Consider the following 18,435-nt stretch of genomic DNA (forward strand, 5'->3'; position numbering starts at 1 on the left):
GATCACATGAGCTCAGGACAGTACAACTGTCACAAATACGTGCTAGTTGCCAAGCGGCCAAATTTTGATCAAGTGATTTGCAGGGACACTGCGATGGCCATTAGTGAGAGCCCTAGTTCACTAGTCGCTTTTTTTCAGTACTGTCAAAACTTCGGTTGTTAAAGGACGGTCGTCAGTCAAGGACTACCTGCACCCCAGCTATAACAAGAGGCTGTGCAGAAGGGGGGGGGACACCAGCCAAATCATAAAACATGGTCTAGTTGGGTTAAAATTCTGCCCGGTATTTAGATAAATATAGAATATAAATTTTCCATTGAAACTCAAAAGAACAGCAATAGCACTTAGACTTATATACCGCTTCACAGTGCTTTCCAGCCCTCTCTAAGCTGTTTACAGAGTCAGCCTCTTGCCCCCAACAACCTGGGTCCTCGTTTTACCGACCTCGGAAGGATGGAAGGCTGAGTCAACCTTTAGCCGCTGGGAATTGAACTGCTAGCATTGGGCAGAGTTAGCCTGCAATACTGCATTCTAATTAAAGGGAGGGAGGGAGGGAGGGAGGGAGGGAGGGAGGGAGGGAGGGAGGAAAGAAGGAAGGAAGGAAGGAAAGGCACTTAAGATTTATATACCGCTTCATTGTGCTTTACGGTGCACTGTTTACAGTGTTAGTATATTGCCTCCAACAATCTGGATCCTCATTTTAGGATCGACCTCAGAAGGATGGAAGGCTGAGTCAACTTTTAGCCGCTGGGAATTGAACTGCTAGCATTGGGCAGAGTTAGCCTGCAATACTGCATTCTAATCAAAGGGAGGGAGGGAGGGAGGGAGGGAGGGAGGGAGGGAGGGAGGGAGGGAGGAAGGAAGGAAGGAAGGAAGGGCACTTAAGATTTATATACCGCTTCATTGTGCTTTACGGTGCACTGTTTACAGTGTTAGCATATTGCCTCCAACAATCTGGATCCTCATTTTAGGATCGACCTCAGAAGGATGGAAGGCTGAGTCAACTTTGAAGCTGGTAAGATTCAAACTGCCGACAGCCGGCAGTCAGCAGAAGTAGCCTGCAGTACCACACTCTAACCACTGCGCCACCACGCCAACACTAACATGCTCGCATCTTACTTTTTACCTGGGCTGCAATTGCAAATCCCAACCAGTTACTTGCAGTTCAACCCAAAAAAAAAACATGGGAAACAATTACCAGTTTCAGCATCCACGTGCTTCCGCGACAGGTGGCAAAACAGCCAAAGGTGCCCAGCAGAGCGACCACCAACCCTGCCCCGATCAGGACGTAAGGAACATTGCTGGCTTTCTCATTCAGCAGGAAGAAGTAGACTTCCAGGCTCACCTTGCCCCAAATGCCAACGCCAAGGAGGACGATGCCAGTGAACTGGAAAGGTAGAGGAAAGAAATACGTGAGTCAAAAGGGCAGCATTTCAGGAGATCTTCCCCTGCAAATAAGCAAGGTGCTCGCCTTAACCAGAATTTCTCTGTGATTCTGCACTACCCTTGCATTGATGCAGATCATCTCTGCTTCGACCCAAGTTCAAAGCTGTCAACTACTGTCTGGTTTAGCTCTGCAACCTAACAAGACAGACACAGACTTCAGAGGATCATTAGAACTGAGGAAAAAACAATGGCTACCAACCTGCCTTCCGTTGAGGACCTGTATACTGCACGAGTCAAAAAGAGGGCTGTGAAAACATCTACAGAGCCCTCACATCCTGGACATAAATTGTTTCAACTTCTACCTTCAAAACGACGCTATAGAGCACTACACACCAGAACAACTAGACACAAGAACAGTTTTTCCCCTGAATGCCATCACTCGGCAGTTTGAATTGTCGGTGGATTTTTGTATCTTTGCTTTCATGGCATTAGTTTGTAGCGAGTATTAAACCTTCCGTTTCTTTCTTGATGGTTCCCATATTAAACCATACCCCCTGTAAAGTTGTCATCACTACTATTACTACTACTATTACTATTATTATTATTATTACTTTTCATCATCATCTTCTTAATCCCAGGAGTATATATATATTCATTCAGAATCACTGCTTGGGCCCCTCAGCATGCATGTAGAGACTTTTGAGGGAGGGAAGATACATCCTTCTTCACAGGGGAGGCAACCTGTAGCCTTGGATCAGATTTTACAGAGCCCACAAATAAATTGCTAGAACGGGCCCGTCTTATCTGCTTCCCAACGCTGAGGAATGTCCTAGCATGCCTCCCGGCCCAGCCCTGGCTCCATGCCCAGACAGGCCGAGGAAGAAGAAGTGCCTCCAGCCCCCAGCCCTGGCTCCATGCCCAGGCAAACGGAGCAACTAGACCCCTCCCCCTCCCCCACAGCATGTGAGCCTGAGGAAGGTCAATTTCCAACAGCTGCAGACTGGAGTGACCCTCGCTTCAGGAGAATTGATAGGCGGCGTCAACAGAAGGAAGGGAGGGGCAGGCCTGGATAATTGCTGAGTCATGGAGCCACACCCCATGACCTATATAAAGGATCTGCTTTCTGGCATTCTCTGAGTCAGGCAAAGTCTACCTTATCTTGCTGAAGTCACTTTCTGGTCTCCTGCCTGCCTTGAGAACTTTGCTAGGACTTTGGCAGAGCTGCAGAGGCACGCCTGATTCGGATTTTCGTGACCCGGCCGTCAGCGGAGGAGTGGGACACGATACCAGTTTAATATTTTTATTGAGTTCTAAAGTATTGTAAAATACAAAATACAAAAGTAAATAGAAAAGGAGGGGGGAGAGAAGTGAGGAAAGATAAGACAAAGAAAGAAAGAAAAAGAAGCACTGACTTTCTACTCTCTGTGGCAGTAAAATAAGGCATTAACATCGGATCACAACTTTTTGCTTTTTTCATAATAATATGAACAAGCCATTTCTATAAAGATCTATCAGTCTGATCTGTAAAACCCAGAATCAAACTTTCGTTCTTTTCCACCTCAAGCACGAAGTTCAGGAGCGGTTTCCATGTGGAAACAAAAGTACTTGTGTTCTTTTCTTGAATCAAAGTGGTCAGTTTTGCCATTTCAGCCAACTCCATCAAGGAAAACAAGATATTTTTCCGACAGGGCTGAGAAAGATGGGATAAAAAAATGGCATGTGTCCCTGCTTAAGATTCGTGGCTGGGTACCATTTATTTACCGTAATATTTGTTTATATCCTGTCTATCACTTTATAAATAACTCAAGGGCCTCTGTGGCTCAGACTGGTAAGACAGTCTGTTATTAACAGCAGCAGCTTGCAATTACTGCAGGTTCAAGCCCCACCAGGCCCAAGGTTGACTCAGCCTTCCATCCTTTATAAGGTAGGTAAAATGAGGACCCAGATTGTTGGGGGCAATAAGTTGACTTTGTATATAATATACAAATGGATGAAGACTATTGCTTGACATAGTGTAAGCCGCCCTGAGTCTTCGGAGAAGGGCAGGATATAAATGCAAATAATAAGGTGTCAAACCCCTTCCTCTGCCTATTTCCCCCACAACGACAATCTTGTGAGGTGAATTGGGCTGACAAAGAGGGGACTGGTCGAAGGTCACACATGGCTAAGACGGAACTACAACTCACTGTCTCCTGGTGATTGGCCTTAAGTCACTTAGCCAGCTTTAACGTATAAGGCAGGACTACAACTCACAGTCTTCTGGCATTTGTTCCAAAGTCACCCAATCAGCTTCCAAGGCTAACGTGGGACTAGAACTCACTGTCTCCTGGGGATTGGCCCTAAGTCATTTAGTTGGCTTTTTGTGTTTAAATTGGAACTGGAACTCTCAAATCTCCGGGTTTCTCGCCTAATGCCTTAACCACTAAACCAAACTAACTCTGAAAATCCATGATGGTTTTTCCTCCCAAAATTATGGACCCCATCATCTTGCTAAGGATTCAGAAAGAGGCAGGGGTGAAATCCAGCAGGTTCTGGAGAACAGGTAGCAGAAATTTTGAGCAGTTTGGAGAACCGGTAGAGGAAATTTTGAGTAGTTCGGAGAACCGGCAAATACCACCTCTGGTTGATCCCAAATTGGGGTGGGAATGGAGATATTGCACTATCCTTCTCCCAGGAGTGGGGAGGGAATGGGGATTTTGCAGTATCCTTCCCCTAGAGTGGGGTGGGAATGGAGATTTTGCAGTATCCTTCCCATGCCATGCCCACCAAGCCACACCACACCAAACCCACCAAGCCACCCTCACAGAACCGGTAGTAAAAAAAAAATTGGATTTCATCACTGGAAAGAGGTTGTACGTTTTTTTAAAAACTCTCTTAACTTTTTAAAAGTTTTTGGCCAACAACGCTCCCCATCCTATAGGAAGCGTGCAATTGAATTGCATAGTAGAGGATTCGATTAAACTAAGGATTTAACCACTCGATGAAGTTTTGTTTTGTCTTTCACTTCCCACTACTACACAGTGTTTTGTATCTTAGGATTTGTCTCATTGTACAACTAGCTTCCTCCAAGTCCTTCAAAAGCGAGCCCTTGTAGGAGATGGGGGCCCGGGCAGAAATTTTGGAAATTAGGCAGTGGAAGAGGGCAGAGGTGGGAGAAATACCTAGATTGAATAGTCAAGAAGCAGTTACAAATAGAGACAAAGATCCCAGAGAAGAATGTGGGAGGCAAATTTAAAAAAGCATAGCAACTAAAGTATCGAAGCGGACAAGAGAGGATGGATAGATGATTTATTTTTTTGTCGCTGTTCTGATTTGTTTTTGCTTTTCTCTCTCTCTCTCTCTCTCTTTTCTTTGCTTTTTTTTTAAGGCAGGTGGCATGACTAGAAGTTAGGTAGGATAGAAAGAAAATGTTTTTCAGTAAAAGGTGATATGATCAAAAGTTAGAATAAGGAATAGAAATAAGAGAAGGGGGAATGTTAGTGTAGACACTGTTATATAATAAAAGTAACAATAAGAGAAAACAAGGAATAATTGAATAATGACAGATTGCAACCTATTATAATTGTGTATCATTATTAGAAATACATAATAGAATAGAATTTTTTATTGGCCAAGTGTGATTGGACACACAAGGAATTTGTCTTCGGTGCATATGCTCTCAGTGTACATAAAAGAAAAGATCATCAAGAATCCTAAGGTACAACACTTAATGACAGTCATAGGATACAAATAAGCAACCAGGAACCAATCAATATCAATATAAATCGTAAGGATACAAGCAACAAAGTTACAGCCATACAGTCATAAGTGGAAGGAGATGGGTGATGGGAACGATGAGAAGATTAATAGTAGTGCAGATTTAGTAAATAGTTTGACAGTGTTGGGGAATTATTTGTTTAGCAGAGTGATGGCATTTGGGGAAAAACTGTTCTTGTGACTAGTTGTTCTGGTGTGCAGTACTCTATAGCATCGTTTTGAGGGTAGGAGTTGAAACAGTTTATGTCCAGGATGCAAGGGATCTGTAAATATTTTCACAGCCCTCTTTTTGACTCGTGCAGTATACAGGTCCTCAATGGAAGGCAGGTTGGTAGCCATTGTTTTTTCTGCAGTTCTAATTATCCTCTGAAGTCTGCGTCTGTCTTGTTGGGTTGCAGAATGCAATAACCATGACTAATTTTACTAGTTTTATTTGTGTTAGAATGTATGACACTCAAGTGCCACACTGTTCACACATTGATGGGATATGTTTGTAAAAAAAAAATTTTTTTAATTTTTTAAAAAAATTTTTAAAAAGCGAGCCCTTGGGGATTTCCCCCCTCCCCCCAATCCCGCTTCCCCGCCTGCCCCCATTTCCACTTCCCACGTACACAGATCTCCTTCCATTTCTCTTCTGTGAAAAGTGATAAAAACGAAAGCGCCTTGCGTTCAAAAGACCGACTCTACTACTCCCTGGAGGAAAAAAAAAACACACTCACCTGAATCCAAAGCCTGGAGCAGCAATGTTGAAAGGAAAGGACATGGTTACTGACTGCATTCCACACATTGCTATTCAGCCAAAAAAAAACCAACACCAACACCACCAGCAAAGCAAACTGGCAACTTTTGTGTGTGTGTTTTTAAATGAGAAAAGTAGAAAGACGCAAGACCTTGGGCCTGGCCTCTATCAGAGAGGCTGACTATTCCTAAGTATAGGCTCAGAGCTGAGCTTTTTCCTTGAAGGATGGGGTTCCACCTTCAAATAAGCGATGATGCTATTATTTGTTTAACTAAGCGTATGGAGGACTTTTGAGGGTTGGTGAAAACTTTCTGAATTATTATTTCATTGTGTTGAAATGTGGGGATGTTCTGCTGTTTTTTGGGGGTGTCTGTTTCATCAGGCTGTGTGTCACATCCACCAGAAATATCTTTATTGTTGATCTGAGGAAGAGGTGGGAAAAGAAACAGGCTAGGCATTTCTTTGAGAAGTGAGACAGCGTGAATTTCCCTTCTCTTCCCTGAATGTCTTTAGAGGCCCATTTAAAAGAGGGAGGAGATGTTTCTTCCTGCGGTGTGTAAGTCTCTCTCCTTGGGTGCAGTTTACAAAACTTTCTGCAACTTCCAAGGTTCCAACAACTCTGGATCAAGCTGGAGGGCGGAGGGAAAAAATAAAAGGCTGAACTTGGAACCCTGATTACTCCCAGATTATCTCATCCCTTGACAGAGAACTTTAAAAACACCACCTTCACCTGAGATCAACAACCTTTCCTCTATTTTTATTATTCTTTTCTGGTTAGAACAAATTCTCCAACTCCAAAGTTCGCAGGATAAAGGAAGGTCTGAAACTACAATTTCTCTTTGAGTGTTTCACACCCTCCTCGTTTTAAGCCATGACTTCCCACAACAAGCATTGGGTTCCCTTCACACAACCTCAAGCCCCTTTCGCCACAAGCTTGCAAGCGTGGCAAAGGAAAATGCAAAGCAGAGGGCAAGGGGAAGGAAGGACAAGCCTTCGTCCAAGCAATATTATTAGATGCAGAGTTCAGCTTGCAAACGCATGCAAGGAAAAAAACTGGTTCGCTGCATGATACTCCCATCATGAAGGGGCGTGCGTATAAGAGCACCAGCGTTTCACTGTATTCATTTTATGTATTCAATTCGTGCTTTTACTTACATGTATTATCTAATATGTACGACCAATAAATAAATAAATAAATAAATACAATAAAAATCACATGCAATGCCTAAGCAAATAAGCTAAACGTTGGCTGAGGGATTCTGGGAACTGAAGTCCCTGCATCTCCAAATTTCCAAGTTTGAGAAACTGCTGGGGTTAGAAAAACTACTGTGCATCCTCCTTTTTTTCTTTTCTTTTTTTTTTACTTTTGCACAAGGTGCTAAGCCAATGGCCAGGTTGCCTCCAGGCAATGGGTGGGGGGAGACCAAAAAGCCCCATCATGGGCTGTTGCTACCTACACATGATGGGGCATGTAGTCCTTCTCCCCCCCTCCCCTCTTCTCTTTGCAAAAGGCGCCCCCTCCCTTTGCAAAAGGGATTGGGGGAGGGAAGGAGAGAAAGGGAAAAGCCCCTCCCCCACTTCCATCTACTAGGGGGAGGGGGAGGGAGGGACCCCCTCCTCCGCCCGCCCCCATTGTTCCTTAGAGCCCCCCCTTCCTCACCCAGAAGATGAAGGTGTAGATGAGGAGGACGCTCTTCAGGCAGGTGATGACCGGCTTGGTTTGCAGCCTACGCGAAGGAGATGCCATTGCCCGAGTCCCGGGAGCCCGTCGCTCCGCTGCTCCGCCGCTCGTCCAAACCAAGCCAGACGACCGACTGTTCCAGTCAGGACGGAACGAGCCGAGCCTTCCCGGAAAACGCCGAAGCAGAGAGGCGTCTTCTCCCAGCCAATCGCAAATCCCGGCGGATCTGCCGAGCCTGTCCGGAATTTGCCGAAAGAGGGACCCTCGCGTAAGTTGTTAGCCGACGCCGATCCAACAATCCAATCCCCCACCTCCCACAAGGGCTTTGCCGGAAGATTCCGAACCCAATCGGAACCACCCGAGGCTTTCCGGGATATCCCGAAAAGGAAGCAAGGAGCCTCCTTCGGCTTTTTCCGACGTCTCGCTGGGTTGTTGTTGTTTTTTCTCCCCTCAACGTGGTTTAGGTCAGGGGTCTCCAACCTTGGTCCCTTTAAGACTTGTGGACTTCAACTCCCAGAGTCCCTCAGCCAGCAAAGCTGGCTGAGGAACTCTGGGAGTTGAAGTCCACAAGTCTTAAAGGGACCAAGGTTGGAGACCCCTGGTTTAAGTTTAGCAGCTGCACCGCAGGGGCTAATTTTGCAAAGAAAAGCTTTGTTTGCACCGTCAGATGGCGCCAGTCCACCAGCAGCCAGGGATTGGGAAAAGTTTTCGGGTTTTTTTTAAAAGATCAAAGTGGGCTCAGGGGACCCCCGAGGGAAACAAAATTTCCCACCCACCCCCCATTGGGTTTTTGCATCAATAGCTGCAAGAATTCTGGAGAGATTCTCAGTCATCCAGTTCATGGTTGTGCCAAAGGTGCTTTTATTTTCTTTTTCAGGAGGCAACCGGGAGAAAAAAAAGCAACTGGAAAAAAAAAAACCAACTGGAAAAAACAAAGCAACTGGGGGGGAAAAAACTGGGGAAAAAATCAGAACACCAAATACAAGCTGGGCGGATACGATTTTATTTATTTTATTTTATTTATTTTATTTTGTCACAACAATATATGTAGGTATCATACAAAAAGATTATATAGTAAATAAACACATATATGAGTAAATATAAGGAGGTATAAGCATATATATAGGAAGAAGAAAAGAAAAACAATAGGACAGGAACGGTAGGCACGTTTGTGCGCTTATGCACGCCCCTTATGGTCCTCTTAGGAATGGGGTGAGGTCAATAGTAGAAAGTTTTTGGTTAAAGCTTTTGGGATTATGAGAAGAGACCACAGCGTCAGGTAAAGTATTCCAAGCACCGATGATTCTGTTTACAGAAGTCATATTTTCTGCGATCTAGATTAAAGCGGTTAACATTAAGTTTAAATCCTTTGGTTGCCCTTGTATTATTGCAATTAAAGCTGAAGTAGTCTTTGACAGGAAGGACATTACAATAGATGATTCTATGAGTTAAGCTTAGGTAGACAACCCTCACTCTGTCAAGGACCTTGGAGTCCTCATCTCAAAGGATCTACATGCCAGAGCTCACTGTAACAGCATTGCCAAAAAGGCATTAGGGGTTGTTTAGATGCGTAGCTTCTTCTATTGTACTGCAAACTAGGGCATGCAAAACTTTTGCTAGATCAATTCTCGAATGCAGCTCGTCTCCCTGGAATCCACACTGTATATCGGACATTAATACAATTGAGTAAGACCAGAAATATTTCACAAGAAGAGTCCTCCACTCCTCTGCTCGCAACAGAATACCTTATGCCACCAGGCTTGAAATCATGGGATTAGACAATTTAAAACTATGTCGCCTTCGGTCCGATCTAAGCATAAGCACACAAAATTATCTACTACAACATCCGACCTGTCAATGACTACCTCAGCTTCAACCGCAATAATACATGAGCACACAATCGATACAAACGTAAGGTAAACCCGCTCCAAACTTGATTGCAGGAAATACAACTTCAGCAACAAGAGTGGTCAATGCCTGGAATGCACTACTTGACTCTGTGGTTTCATCCCCAAACCCCCAAAACTTTAACCTTAGACCAGGGATGTCCAAACATGGCCCCTTGAAGAGTGATGGACTTCAACTCCCAAAATTCCCCAGCCAGCAACTTGCTCATATTTATTTGTTATTTTTATTTATTTATTTATTTTGTTATATATATATAAATATAAGCATGAAATAACCACACAAATTGAATACAACCAAAGGGAACATTAGGACAGGAACGTTGGTGCTCTTATGCACACCCCTTACAGACCTCTTAGGAATGGGGTGAGGTCAATAGTAGATAGTCTTTGGGATTTTGGGAAGAGACCACAGAGTCTGGTAGTGCATTCCAGGCATTAACAACTCTGTTACTGAAGTCATATTTTCTACAATCAAGATTGGAGGGTTCACTTTAAGTTTAAATCTATTGTGTGCTCATGTATTGTTGTGGTTGAAGCTCATGATTTATAGCTCATGCTGGCTGGGGAATTCTGAGAGTTGAAGTCCACCACTCTTCAAGGGGCCAAGTTTGGACAACCCTGCCTTAGACTGTCTACTGTCGACCTCACCCCATTCCTAAGAGGTCTGTAAGGGGTGTGCATAAGCGCACCAACGTGCCTACCGTCCCTGTCCTACTGCCCCCATTTATTCGTATCCATTTCGTGTATTCATAATCATGTTTATACTTATATCTGTTATCTCATACATATTTGACAAATAAATAAATAAAATAAACTGGACATTTGGGGGGGGGGATTTCCCTGTTGAAGACGTTTCGCTTCTCATCCCAGAAGCTTCTTCAGCTCTGACTTCCGTTCCCCACTCTCCCGAAGAAGCTTCTGGGATGAGAAGCAAAACAACTTCAAAAGAAAAGAAAAAACAAACAAACAAGAAAGCACCTTTGGGACAGCTACAAAAATCCATCTTGGATGAAAGGTGGAATCCAGCATCTGCTGAATCAGGGCTGTTGAACATCTGCCTGCTCCGCAAAATCCAGTTCTTCCTTTAAAATGTTAAAAAGCCTCCTGGGTTGACCTGATTCCCCAGCATTTTTTGCAATTATTCATCTCCTGGCCCGTCTTGTTTATTTTATTCTTGACTAGATCATCTTACAGTAGTCTGGGCTACTTGCTTGTTTATTGTTTTTAGCTGGTTTTCCGGTTGTTGTTTTTTCTTGTGGTTTTGGACGAGGTCCAGAATAAGTTAGGCAGCCAATACTTTTAAATAAACAAGCGAGCGAGCAAATAAATAAAGATTTCCGCCCGGGCTTCCTCCCTTCCCTCTGCCTTCTTAGAGTTGGAGGCAATGGCTTCATTGCAGAATAACAGAGTTGGAAGGGACCTTAAGAGGTCTTCTAATCCAATCCACTGCCCAAACCATTCTGGAGAAATGGTTGTCCAGTTCCTTCTTTAAAAAGACTGGGTGAAACCAGGCTTAATAGTAGTAACTGTGAGAGGGATCTTGGAGTCTTAGTGGACAACCAATTAAATATGAGCCAACAGTGTGAGGCGGCAGCCAAAAAAGCCAATGCAATCATAAATTGCATTAACAGAGGGATACAGAGAAGATCAAGGGAGGTACTAAGACCACTCTATAAAGCCTTAGTAAGACCACACCTTGAATCCTGTATCCAGTTTTGGTCACCACACTATAAAAAAGATGTTGAGACTCCAGAAAGAGTGCAGAGAAGAGCAACCAGGATGATTAGGGGACTGGAGGCTGGAACATATGAAGAACAGTTGCAGGAACTGGGCATGGCTAGTCTAGAAGGCGAGATCCTGAAGATGAAACTGAAATACTTTGGCCACCTAATGAGAAGGAAGGACTCACTGGAGAAGAGCCTCATGCTGGGAAAGATTGAGGGCAAAAGAAGAAGGGGACAACAGACAATGAGGTGGCTGGATGGAGTCACTGAAGCAGTCGGCATGAGCTTAAATGGACTCCAGAGGATGGTAGAGGATAGGAAGGCCTGGAGGAACGTTGTCCATGGGGTCATGATGGGTTGGACACGACTTCGCAACTAACAACAACAACAGTCTAGTGAAGAGAAGGACCAGGGGAGACAGGATAGCAGTCTTCCAATATTTGAAGGGCTGCCACAGAGAGGAGGGGGTTAAGCTATTTTCCAAAGCCCCTGATGGCCAGACAAGGAATAATGGATGGAAACTGAAGAAGGAAAGATTCAACCTGGAAATAAGGAAGAACTTTCTGACAGTGAGAACAACCAACCAATGGAACAGAAGTTGCCTTTGGAAGTTGTGGGAGCTTCATCACTGGAGGCTTTCAAGAAGAGACTGGACTGCCATCTGTCAGAAATGGTGTAAGGTCTCCTGCGGGGGGGGGGGGTTGGACTAGATGACCTATAAGGTCCCTTTCAACTCTGTTAATCTGTGAAAAAGCCTCCAATGTTGGAGCACCCGTACAATCTGAAAGCTAAGAGTTTCTCTCAAACCGGGCTGAGCTCTCAAGCCTTCCCACGCCGTTCCCCTTGGAGAAACCAGGCTGGCACCGAAGCGAGAATTGCACTTAAAAGTTCAGAGAAGAAACATGCCCGCCTGGCTGGTCGCTTTGATCTCGCAACCTTCCCTTGGCACGTCAAGACATCTTCCAGGCTGCGCATCTGGAAAGATTCCCGACCGGCCCTTGCCTGCTGGAGCTGTTTGAGCTGAGTGAGCCTCTTAGGAAAGTGTGTCTTTCAGCCGCCACTTCTCTCTTTTTTTTTTTCCTCCTCCTAAAAGCAGACTCTGGCCAGCCTCAGCTGCCCCCACATCTGGGCAGCATTAGCCCAACCCCCTGACCTGTCAAAGAACAGCCTGCTCCTTTTGCAGTGAGTTTGCAGCGAGTTAAGACGGATTTCCTGGATGGCGTGAGAGAAAGGAACAGTGGAAGATCGCTGCACATCCAGCAGCAGGAGACCGGTAAGTGGGGGGGGGGGACTCACAAAAATAAACTTTTCCCTCCCCTGTACAAAGTTCTGAAGTTCTTAAACTTTTGTTTAAGAAACCCGTCAGTCATTCAGATATTATTTTCCAGAAGGGGTGGTGTGGTTAAAAATCAGAAGGCAGCATTTAAGCTATTGGGATATTGTGGATGGAAGCTTAACTAAAAAAGGGAAACCCAACCTAAAATTAAAAGAGAAATTTCCTGTCGGTGAGAACAATTAACCAGTGGACTGTTTGCCTCCGTAAGTTGTGGGTGCTTCATCGCTGGAGGTTTTTAAGAAGCGATTGGGCAACCATTTGTCTGAAATGGTATAGGTTCTCCTGCTTGAGCAGGGGGCTGGACTAGAAGACCTCCAAGGTCCCTTCCAACTCTGTTATTCTATATTCTGTAAGGCTCCCTGATCTGGTGATGCTGGTTAGAGAATTATGTGATATTTTTTAGTGCGAGTTTGATGGGTGTTAACCCATTTAGACATGTGGATGTGTAATAATGCTGAATGGGTTTATCATTTTGGATTAGATAATGCTGGCGTCTTTGTTTCTCCTTTTCCCCATCTTGGATTCTCTAAATGTCCGGTACAATCCATCTAAAGGGCTTTGTGTCCAGACAGAGTGATTTATTTATGTAATGGAACAAAAGGGTGTTCTTTCCAAGAGAGTTTCGCAATGCAGCTTAAAAAATATGAGCTTTGCGGTGGACAGTAAAATAGTCTGTTACTCACAGTAAGGCAATAAGAAGGAGCAACTTTTTAAAAAAACACACCAATGGAAGCAGAAAGTCAGTTATGTCTACTGAAGCGGATCAAATGCTTTGTCGGAAAACAAGTATGTTTAGAATTGTGTTCCCTGCCCTGGTCCTCACCAACTAACCCTTTCGCCGTGAGCTGAAAATGCACTTATTTATTCAAGCAGGACTGGCCTAAAATTTTATTGGCTTAAAATTTTATTGGGTTATTTATATTTTAATATTTTAATTCGTTTTAAATCTGGCCACTTTATAATATGTTTGTTTTAATCTCTTTTAATATTGATACTGTGATTTTTTACTTGGCTGTACACCGCCCTGAGTCCTTCGGGAGAAGGGCGGTATAAAAATTGAATAAAATAAATAAATAAATAAATAAATAACCCAGAATTTAGGCAAAGTTGGATCTACCTAACTTAAAAAGTGGATTTAATATTCCTATGGAGCAGCATTCCCTCTTTGGATAATAAAGTGAATCGTGACCTATTGTATTTAGCTTTTTTTTTCTCTTTTGAGCTTCTGCCAATTAATTTTTCTTGCAGCCTCTTTGTAGCCTTAGCCTAAGGTGGGGAAACATCATACCTTCTTGACACGCAGGTATTTTATTTAATGCAATTGCTTGCGTGCTGCCTCCTTAAGCATGGAGTAAGCATGTGCTTTAACTTGCAGTAGTGGTTTCCCCTTTGGGTGGATCGCTCTTAGGTCCTCAGTGGGTTTCCTACTTTCTCTGGAGGAGATCAGCTTGGTGCTAGGTGTAATCTTCCACTTATCCGGAGTCTCTCCCTCAAAACTTGTTGGGATTTGTTTTCAATACCCACCTGAAATTCAAAACTTGAAAAGGTAAAATACTAAAAACTTCGGGAAAGATTCTGGTTTTGCAAGGACTGGAGGCTAAAACATATAAAGAACGGTTGCTGGAATTTGGGTATGTCTAGTTTAATGAAAAGAAGGACAAGGGGTAATATGATAGCAGTGTTCCAGTATCTCAGGGGCTGCCCCAAAGAAGAGGGAGTCAAACTATTCTCCAAAGCACCTGAAGGCAGGACAAGAAGCAGTGGGTGGAAACTACTCAAGGAGAGAAGCAACTTAGAACTAAGGAGAAATTTCCTGACAGTTAGAATATATAATCAGTGGAACAACTTGCCTCCAGAAGCTGTGAATGCTCCAACACTGGAAGTTTTTAAGAAGATGTTGGATACCCATTTTTCTGAAGTGGTGTAAGGTTTCCTGCCTAAGCAGGGGGTTGGACTAGAAGACCTCCAAGGTCCCTTCCAACTCTCTCATTCTATATTCTAGCACGTCTCCTTCCCTTCTTCCGCAAGAAACATAGCCTCTGCTACATGAGTAAATGTGCAGACCAAATTTACATCTTTTACACAGCCATTCTCCTTGCCTCTCTCTTGTACTAACCTCAAGCCTTTTTTCCCCCCCTTGGTTTTAGATTGAATTACCAACCCACAAAGGCATGCTGGTATTTCTCTGCTGGCTGCAACCTTCCTCTTAAATGCAGAAATGTTTCAAGAGGCATCGCTCGTCTTCCTGCTTCTCTGGCCCACCTTGGTGGTCTCTACCTGGCATGAAGGTGAGTACTGACAAAGCACAGCTGCGGAGGGAGATGGTTGACTACAGCAGTCCAATGCAGTGGTGAAATTCAATTTTTTTTATTACTGGTTCTGTGGGTGTGGCTTGATGGGCGTGGTGTGGCTTGGTGGGTGTGGCAGGGAAAGGATACTGCAAAATCTCCATTCCCACTCCACTCTGGGGCCAGCCAGAGGTGGTATTTGCCGGTTCTCTGAACTACTCAAAATTTCCGCTACCGGTTCTCCGAACTGCTCAAAATTTCAACTATCGGTTTGCCAGAAACTGTCAGAACCTGCAGGATTTCACCCCTGGTCCAATGTCTAATCCACAATAACACCTTCAGATCAGTTCTGGTGCTGTTTCTGTTATATGGAGAGGCACCATCTTTAAGGCTGAGAAACTGTCTAACAGCGAGGACAATTAACCAGCGGAACGGCTTGCCTTCAGAAATCGTGGGTGCTCCATCACTGAACGTTTTCAAGAAGAGACTGGATAGCCATTTGTCTGGGTCTCCTGCTTGAGCAGGGGGTTGGACTAGAAGACCTCCAAGGTCCTTTCCAGCTCTGTTGTTCTGTCCTCTATAGCTGATCTTAGGATCAAATCACACATATACTCCCAGAGTTCCTCAGCCAGCAAAGCTACTAAGGTTGGAAACCCCTGGTCTACTGAATGGACAGTTATTTTAACATGATCATTGAATCAGTTAAGGGATAAGTAGACGCGGTGGCTCAAGGGCTAGGACGTTGAGCTTGTCGATCGAAAGGTCGGCAGCTCAGCGGTTCGAATCCCTAGTGCTACCGTGTAATGGGGTGAGCTCCCATTACTTGTCCCAGCTTCTGCCAACCTAGCAGTTTCGAAAGCACGTAAAAATGCAAGTAGAAAAAATAGGGACCACCTTGGTGGGAAAGTAAAAGCATTCCATGTGCCTTTGGCGTTGAGTCATGCCAGCCACATGACCAAGGAGACGTCTTCGGACAGCGCTGGCTCTTCGGCTTTGAAATGGAGATGAGCACCGCGCCCTAGAGTCGACAATGACTAGCACGTATGTGCGAGGGGAACCTTTACCTTTTAGATCATTGTAGCAGGAAGCCAAAATGTACCTGAACCTATTTTGCAAAATCCTTTCAACTCTGTTATTTTGTTAAGGCTGCAGATCCAGAGATCAAGGGTAAAGAAAGTAGATCACGAGTGACCCTTAATCTCAGTTCTGCAACTTCACCCCCCCACCCCACCCCCAAGTCTCTTGAAATAATGTCACTGATAATGGAACAGCAGTGCAATTTTTGTTGTTGTTGTTTGGGGCCTGGTGAAAACTTACTGCGACGTCATTTTAACAAAGCATAGTGAAAACAAATCCCAGCTTAGCAGGATGTGCCAATCCAGGCATATATAAATAAAGTGACCATATGGTAGTTTCTCCCTGCTGGATAATAGGGTGGATCAAGATTAATGGAAATGAATCAGTTGTCTGACTTTATAATGGGGCAGGGAGTATCTATATAAAAGCCAAATACCACTCACTCATCATGAAATCTCCAGAAGGGTAAAGCCTATAAACTTGAAATTTGGCACGTATGTTCCTCTTGGCTTCTAGGTGCTCGCTAAAAAAGGATTTTTCAAAATGAACATTAGATCATTATCATTTCATATACAGTGTTACATTCACACACTCTGATGCTAAGGAGTTAAACGTTCTACTCCCCCTCCCCACCTGAAATGAACTCTGTCCCAAATGCCAGCTGCCTTATATTAACACGCTCTGATGCTAAGGCATTAGACGTTCTACTCCCCCTCCCCACCTGAAATGAACTCTGTCCCAAATGCCACTTGCCTTATATTAACACGCTCTGATGCTAAGGCATTAGACGTTCTACTCCCACTCCCCACCTGAAAGGAACTCTGTCCCAACTGCCAGTTGCCTTACATTAACACGCTCTGATGCTAAGGCGTTAGACGTTCTATGCTCCTTCCCCACCTGAAAGGAACTCTGTCCCAACTGACAGTTGCCTTATATTAACACGCTCTGATACTACTACCCCTTTGCTAAACCAGGCATGGGCGTGGCCAGCGCATGACTCATCCGGCCTGGGAGCTGGGACATTCTACTCCCCCTCCCCCTCTGTTCCAATTGCTAGTTGCCTTATATTAACATGCCCCTGATGCTACGGAGTTATATCTTCTACATTAAGTTTCAAGCTTTAAGTGTCAATTTATCACACCCGATCACATTGTTTCGTAGTGAAACACGGGCATCCAGCTAGTATTGCTCTATGACCCACCTCTGCCTGGCCTGCAAAGGCCACACACTACCTAGAGAATACCTTGGATGCAGTGGTGGGTTGCTCCCGATTTTATCCGGTTCTATAGAAGCAGTAGTAAAACCGGCGGGAAGCTCCGCCCACCCACCCCAACGTCATCAAGGGGATTCTGTGCGTGCGAACCGGTAGTAAAGGAAAGTAGAACCCACCCTTGCTTGGATGGATTTCTGCCTCAAAAGTGGCAATCAAAAAAACTCGAGAAGTTAAGCAATGGAAGGATAGTTTTGAATAGGCATCATTTATTCTTTAGCCCCCAAACGGAACCTGGAATTCTACTCTGACAGGCTAAGAGAGACAGGCACACATAAGCCTACAGGACTGGGGGTATCTCTTGAAATGAGTAAATATAGTTCTTCCCACACCACGGCTTTTCTGTGGTCGCAGGAACAGATGCTATATTTTTGTAAAAGTTTCCATGTCTCGCTTCAGGCCAATGAGAGGGTTTTTGGCAAATGGTCAGTCTACAGCAGTTAGACACCACCAATTCAAGGCGTGGGAGGAAATCACTCATTTTTCCCCCTTCCTTAGCAAATTTTGCCCATGTGCCTTATTAAAAACCCATACATCACCACAGCTAACAAGCAAATATTTTCGGGAGTACCTTTCTTCCCTCATCGGTGGATTACAAGGTTTTGGAAACATTGCTGCCGATTTGCTTGGCTCCATGTGCATGAGAATTAAAAGATTGTGCCTCTTCTTTTAAGCCCCAGTTTTCTAGACTAAGAAGGGGTTTGCTGGGTCAACGCAGCTCCATCGTCCTCCGGTAGCCAAGCTGTGCTCTTCTGATTAACAGAGAGATGATTAAATGATGCTTAATCAATTCACCGAATAATCAGATTAAAGCTTCTGCCACTGTTGTAGAATTCAGCGGAAACTCGGCCAGGTCGGTGGGATAGCAAAAGCTTTTCATTGTCCCAATTGTCCAGAAATACTAAAATAGAACTTCTGAGTCACTATCCCAGTGAGTCACTTTTTCAAGAGGCAACTGGACTTTCTGATTTTTCTTCGAAGTCGTTTCGCTTCTCATCCAAGAAGCTTCTTCAGTTCTTCTTGGATGAGAAGCGAAACGTCTTTGAAGGAAAACAAAAGAAGTCCAGTTGCCTCTTGGAAACGCACCTTTGAAGCCAGTGGTGAAATTCAATTTTTTTTACTACTGGTTCTGAGGGCGTGGCTTGGTGGGCGTAGTGTGGGCGTGGCAGGGGAAGGATACTGCAAAATCTCCATTCCCACCCCACTCCAGGAGAAGGATACTGCAAAATCCCCATTCCTGGTGGAAGAATATTGCAAAATCTCCATTCCTACCC

The 18,435-nt window shown here is 44.3% G+C and overlaps 2 protein-coding genes across 4 annotated transcripts in view; one reads left to right on the top strand and one right to left on the bottom strand.

Moving 5' to 3' along the window:
• The window catches only part of TSPAN6 (tetraspanin 6), a 25,625-nt gene extending 17,777 nt beyond the window's left edge, over nucleotides 1–7,848 (bottom strand). Inside the window, exons 1-2 of the mRNA XM_058196845.1 lie at nucleotides 7,539–7,848; nucleotides 1,196–1,384 (exon numbers count right to left, since the gene is read on the bottom strand). Of these exons, the coding sequence (XP_058052828.1) occupies nucleotides 1,196–1,384; nucleotides 7,539–7,625 (276 nt within the window). The 5' untranslated portion in view covers nucleotides 7,626–7,848. The remainder of the gene's footprint in view (nucleotides 1–1,195; nucleotides 1,385–7,538) is intronic.
• A 4,343-nt stretch (nucleotides 7,849–12,191) lies between these two features.
• The window catches only part of SRPX2 (sushi repeat containing protein X-linked 2), a 31,140-nt gene continuing 24,896 nt past the window's right edge, over nucleotides 12,192–18,435 (top strand). For all 3 annotated transcript variants that reach the window (XM_058154557.1, XM_058154556.1, XM_058154553.1), the window contains exons 1-2: nucleotides 12,192–12,463; nucleotides 14,674–14,814. In XM_058154557.1, the coding sequence (XP_058010540.1) occupies nucleotides 14,745–14,814 (70 nt within the window). In that variant the 5' untranslated portion in view covers nucleotides 12,192–12,463; nucleotides 14,674–14,744. The remainder of the gene's footprint in view (nucleotides 12,464–14,673; nucleotides 14,815–18,435) is intronic.

This window comes from Ahaetulla prasina, chromosome 11, assembly GCF_028640845.1.
Source record: "Ahaetulla prasina isolate Xishuangbanna chromosome 11, ASM2864084v1, whole genome shotgun sequence".
Lineage (NCBI taxonomy): Eukaryota > Metazoa > Chordata > Lepidosauria > Squamata > Colubridae > Ahaetulla > Ahaetulla prasina.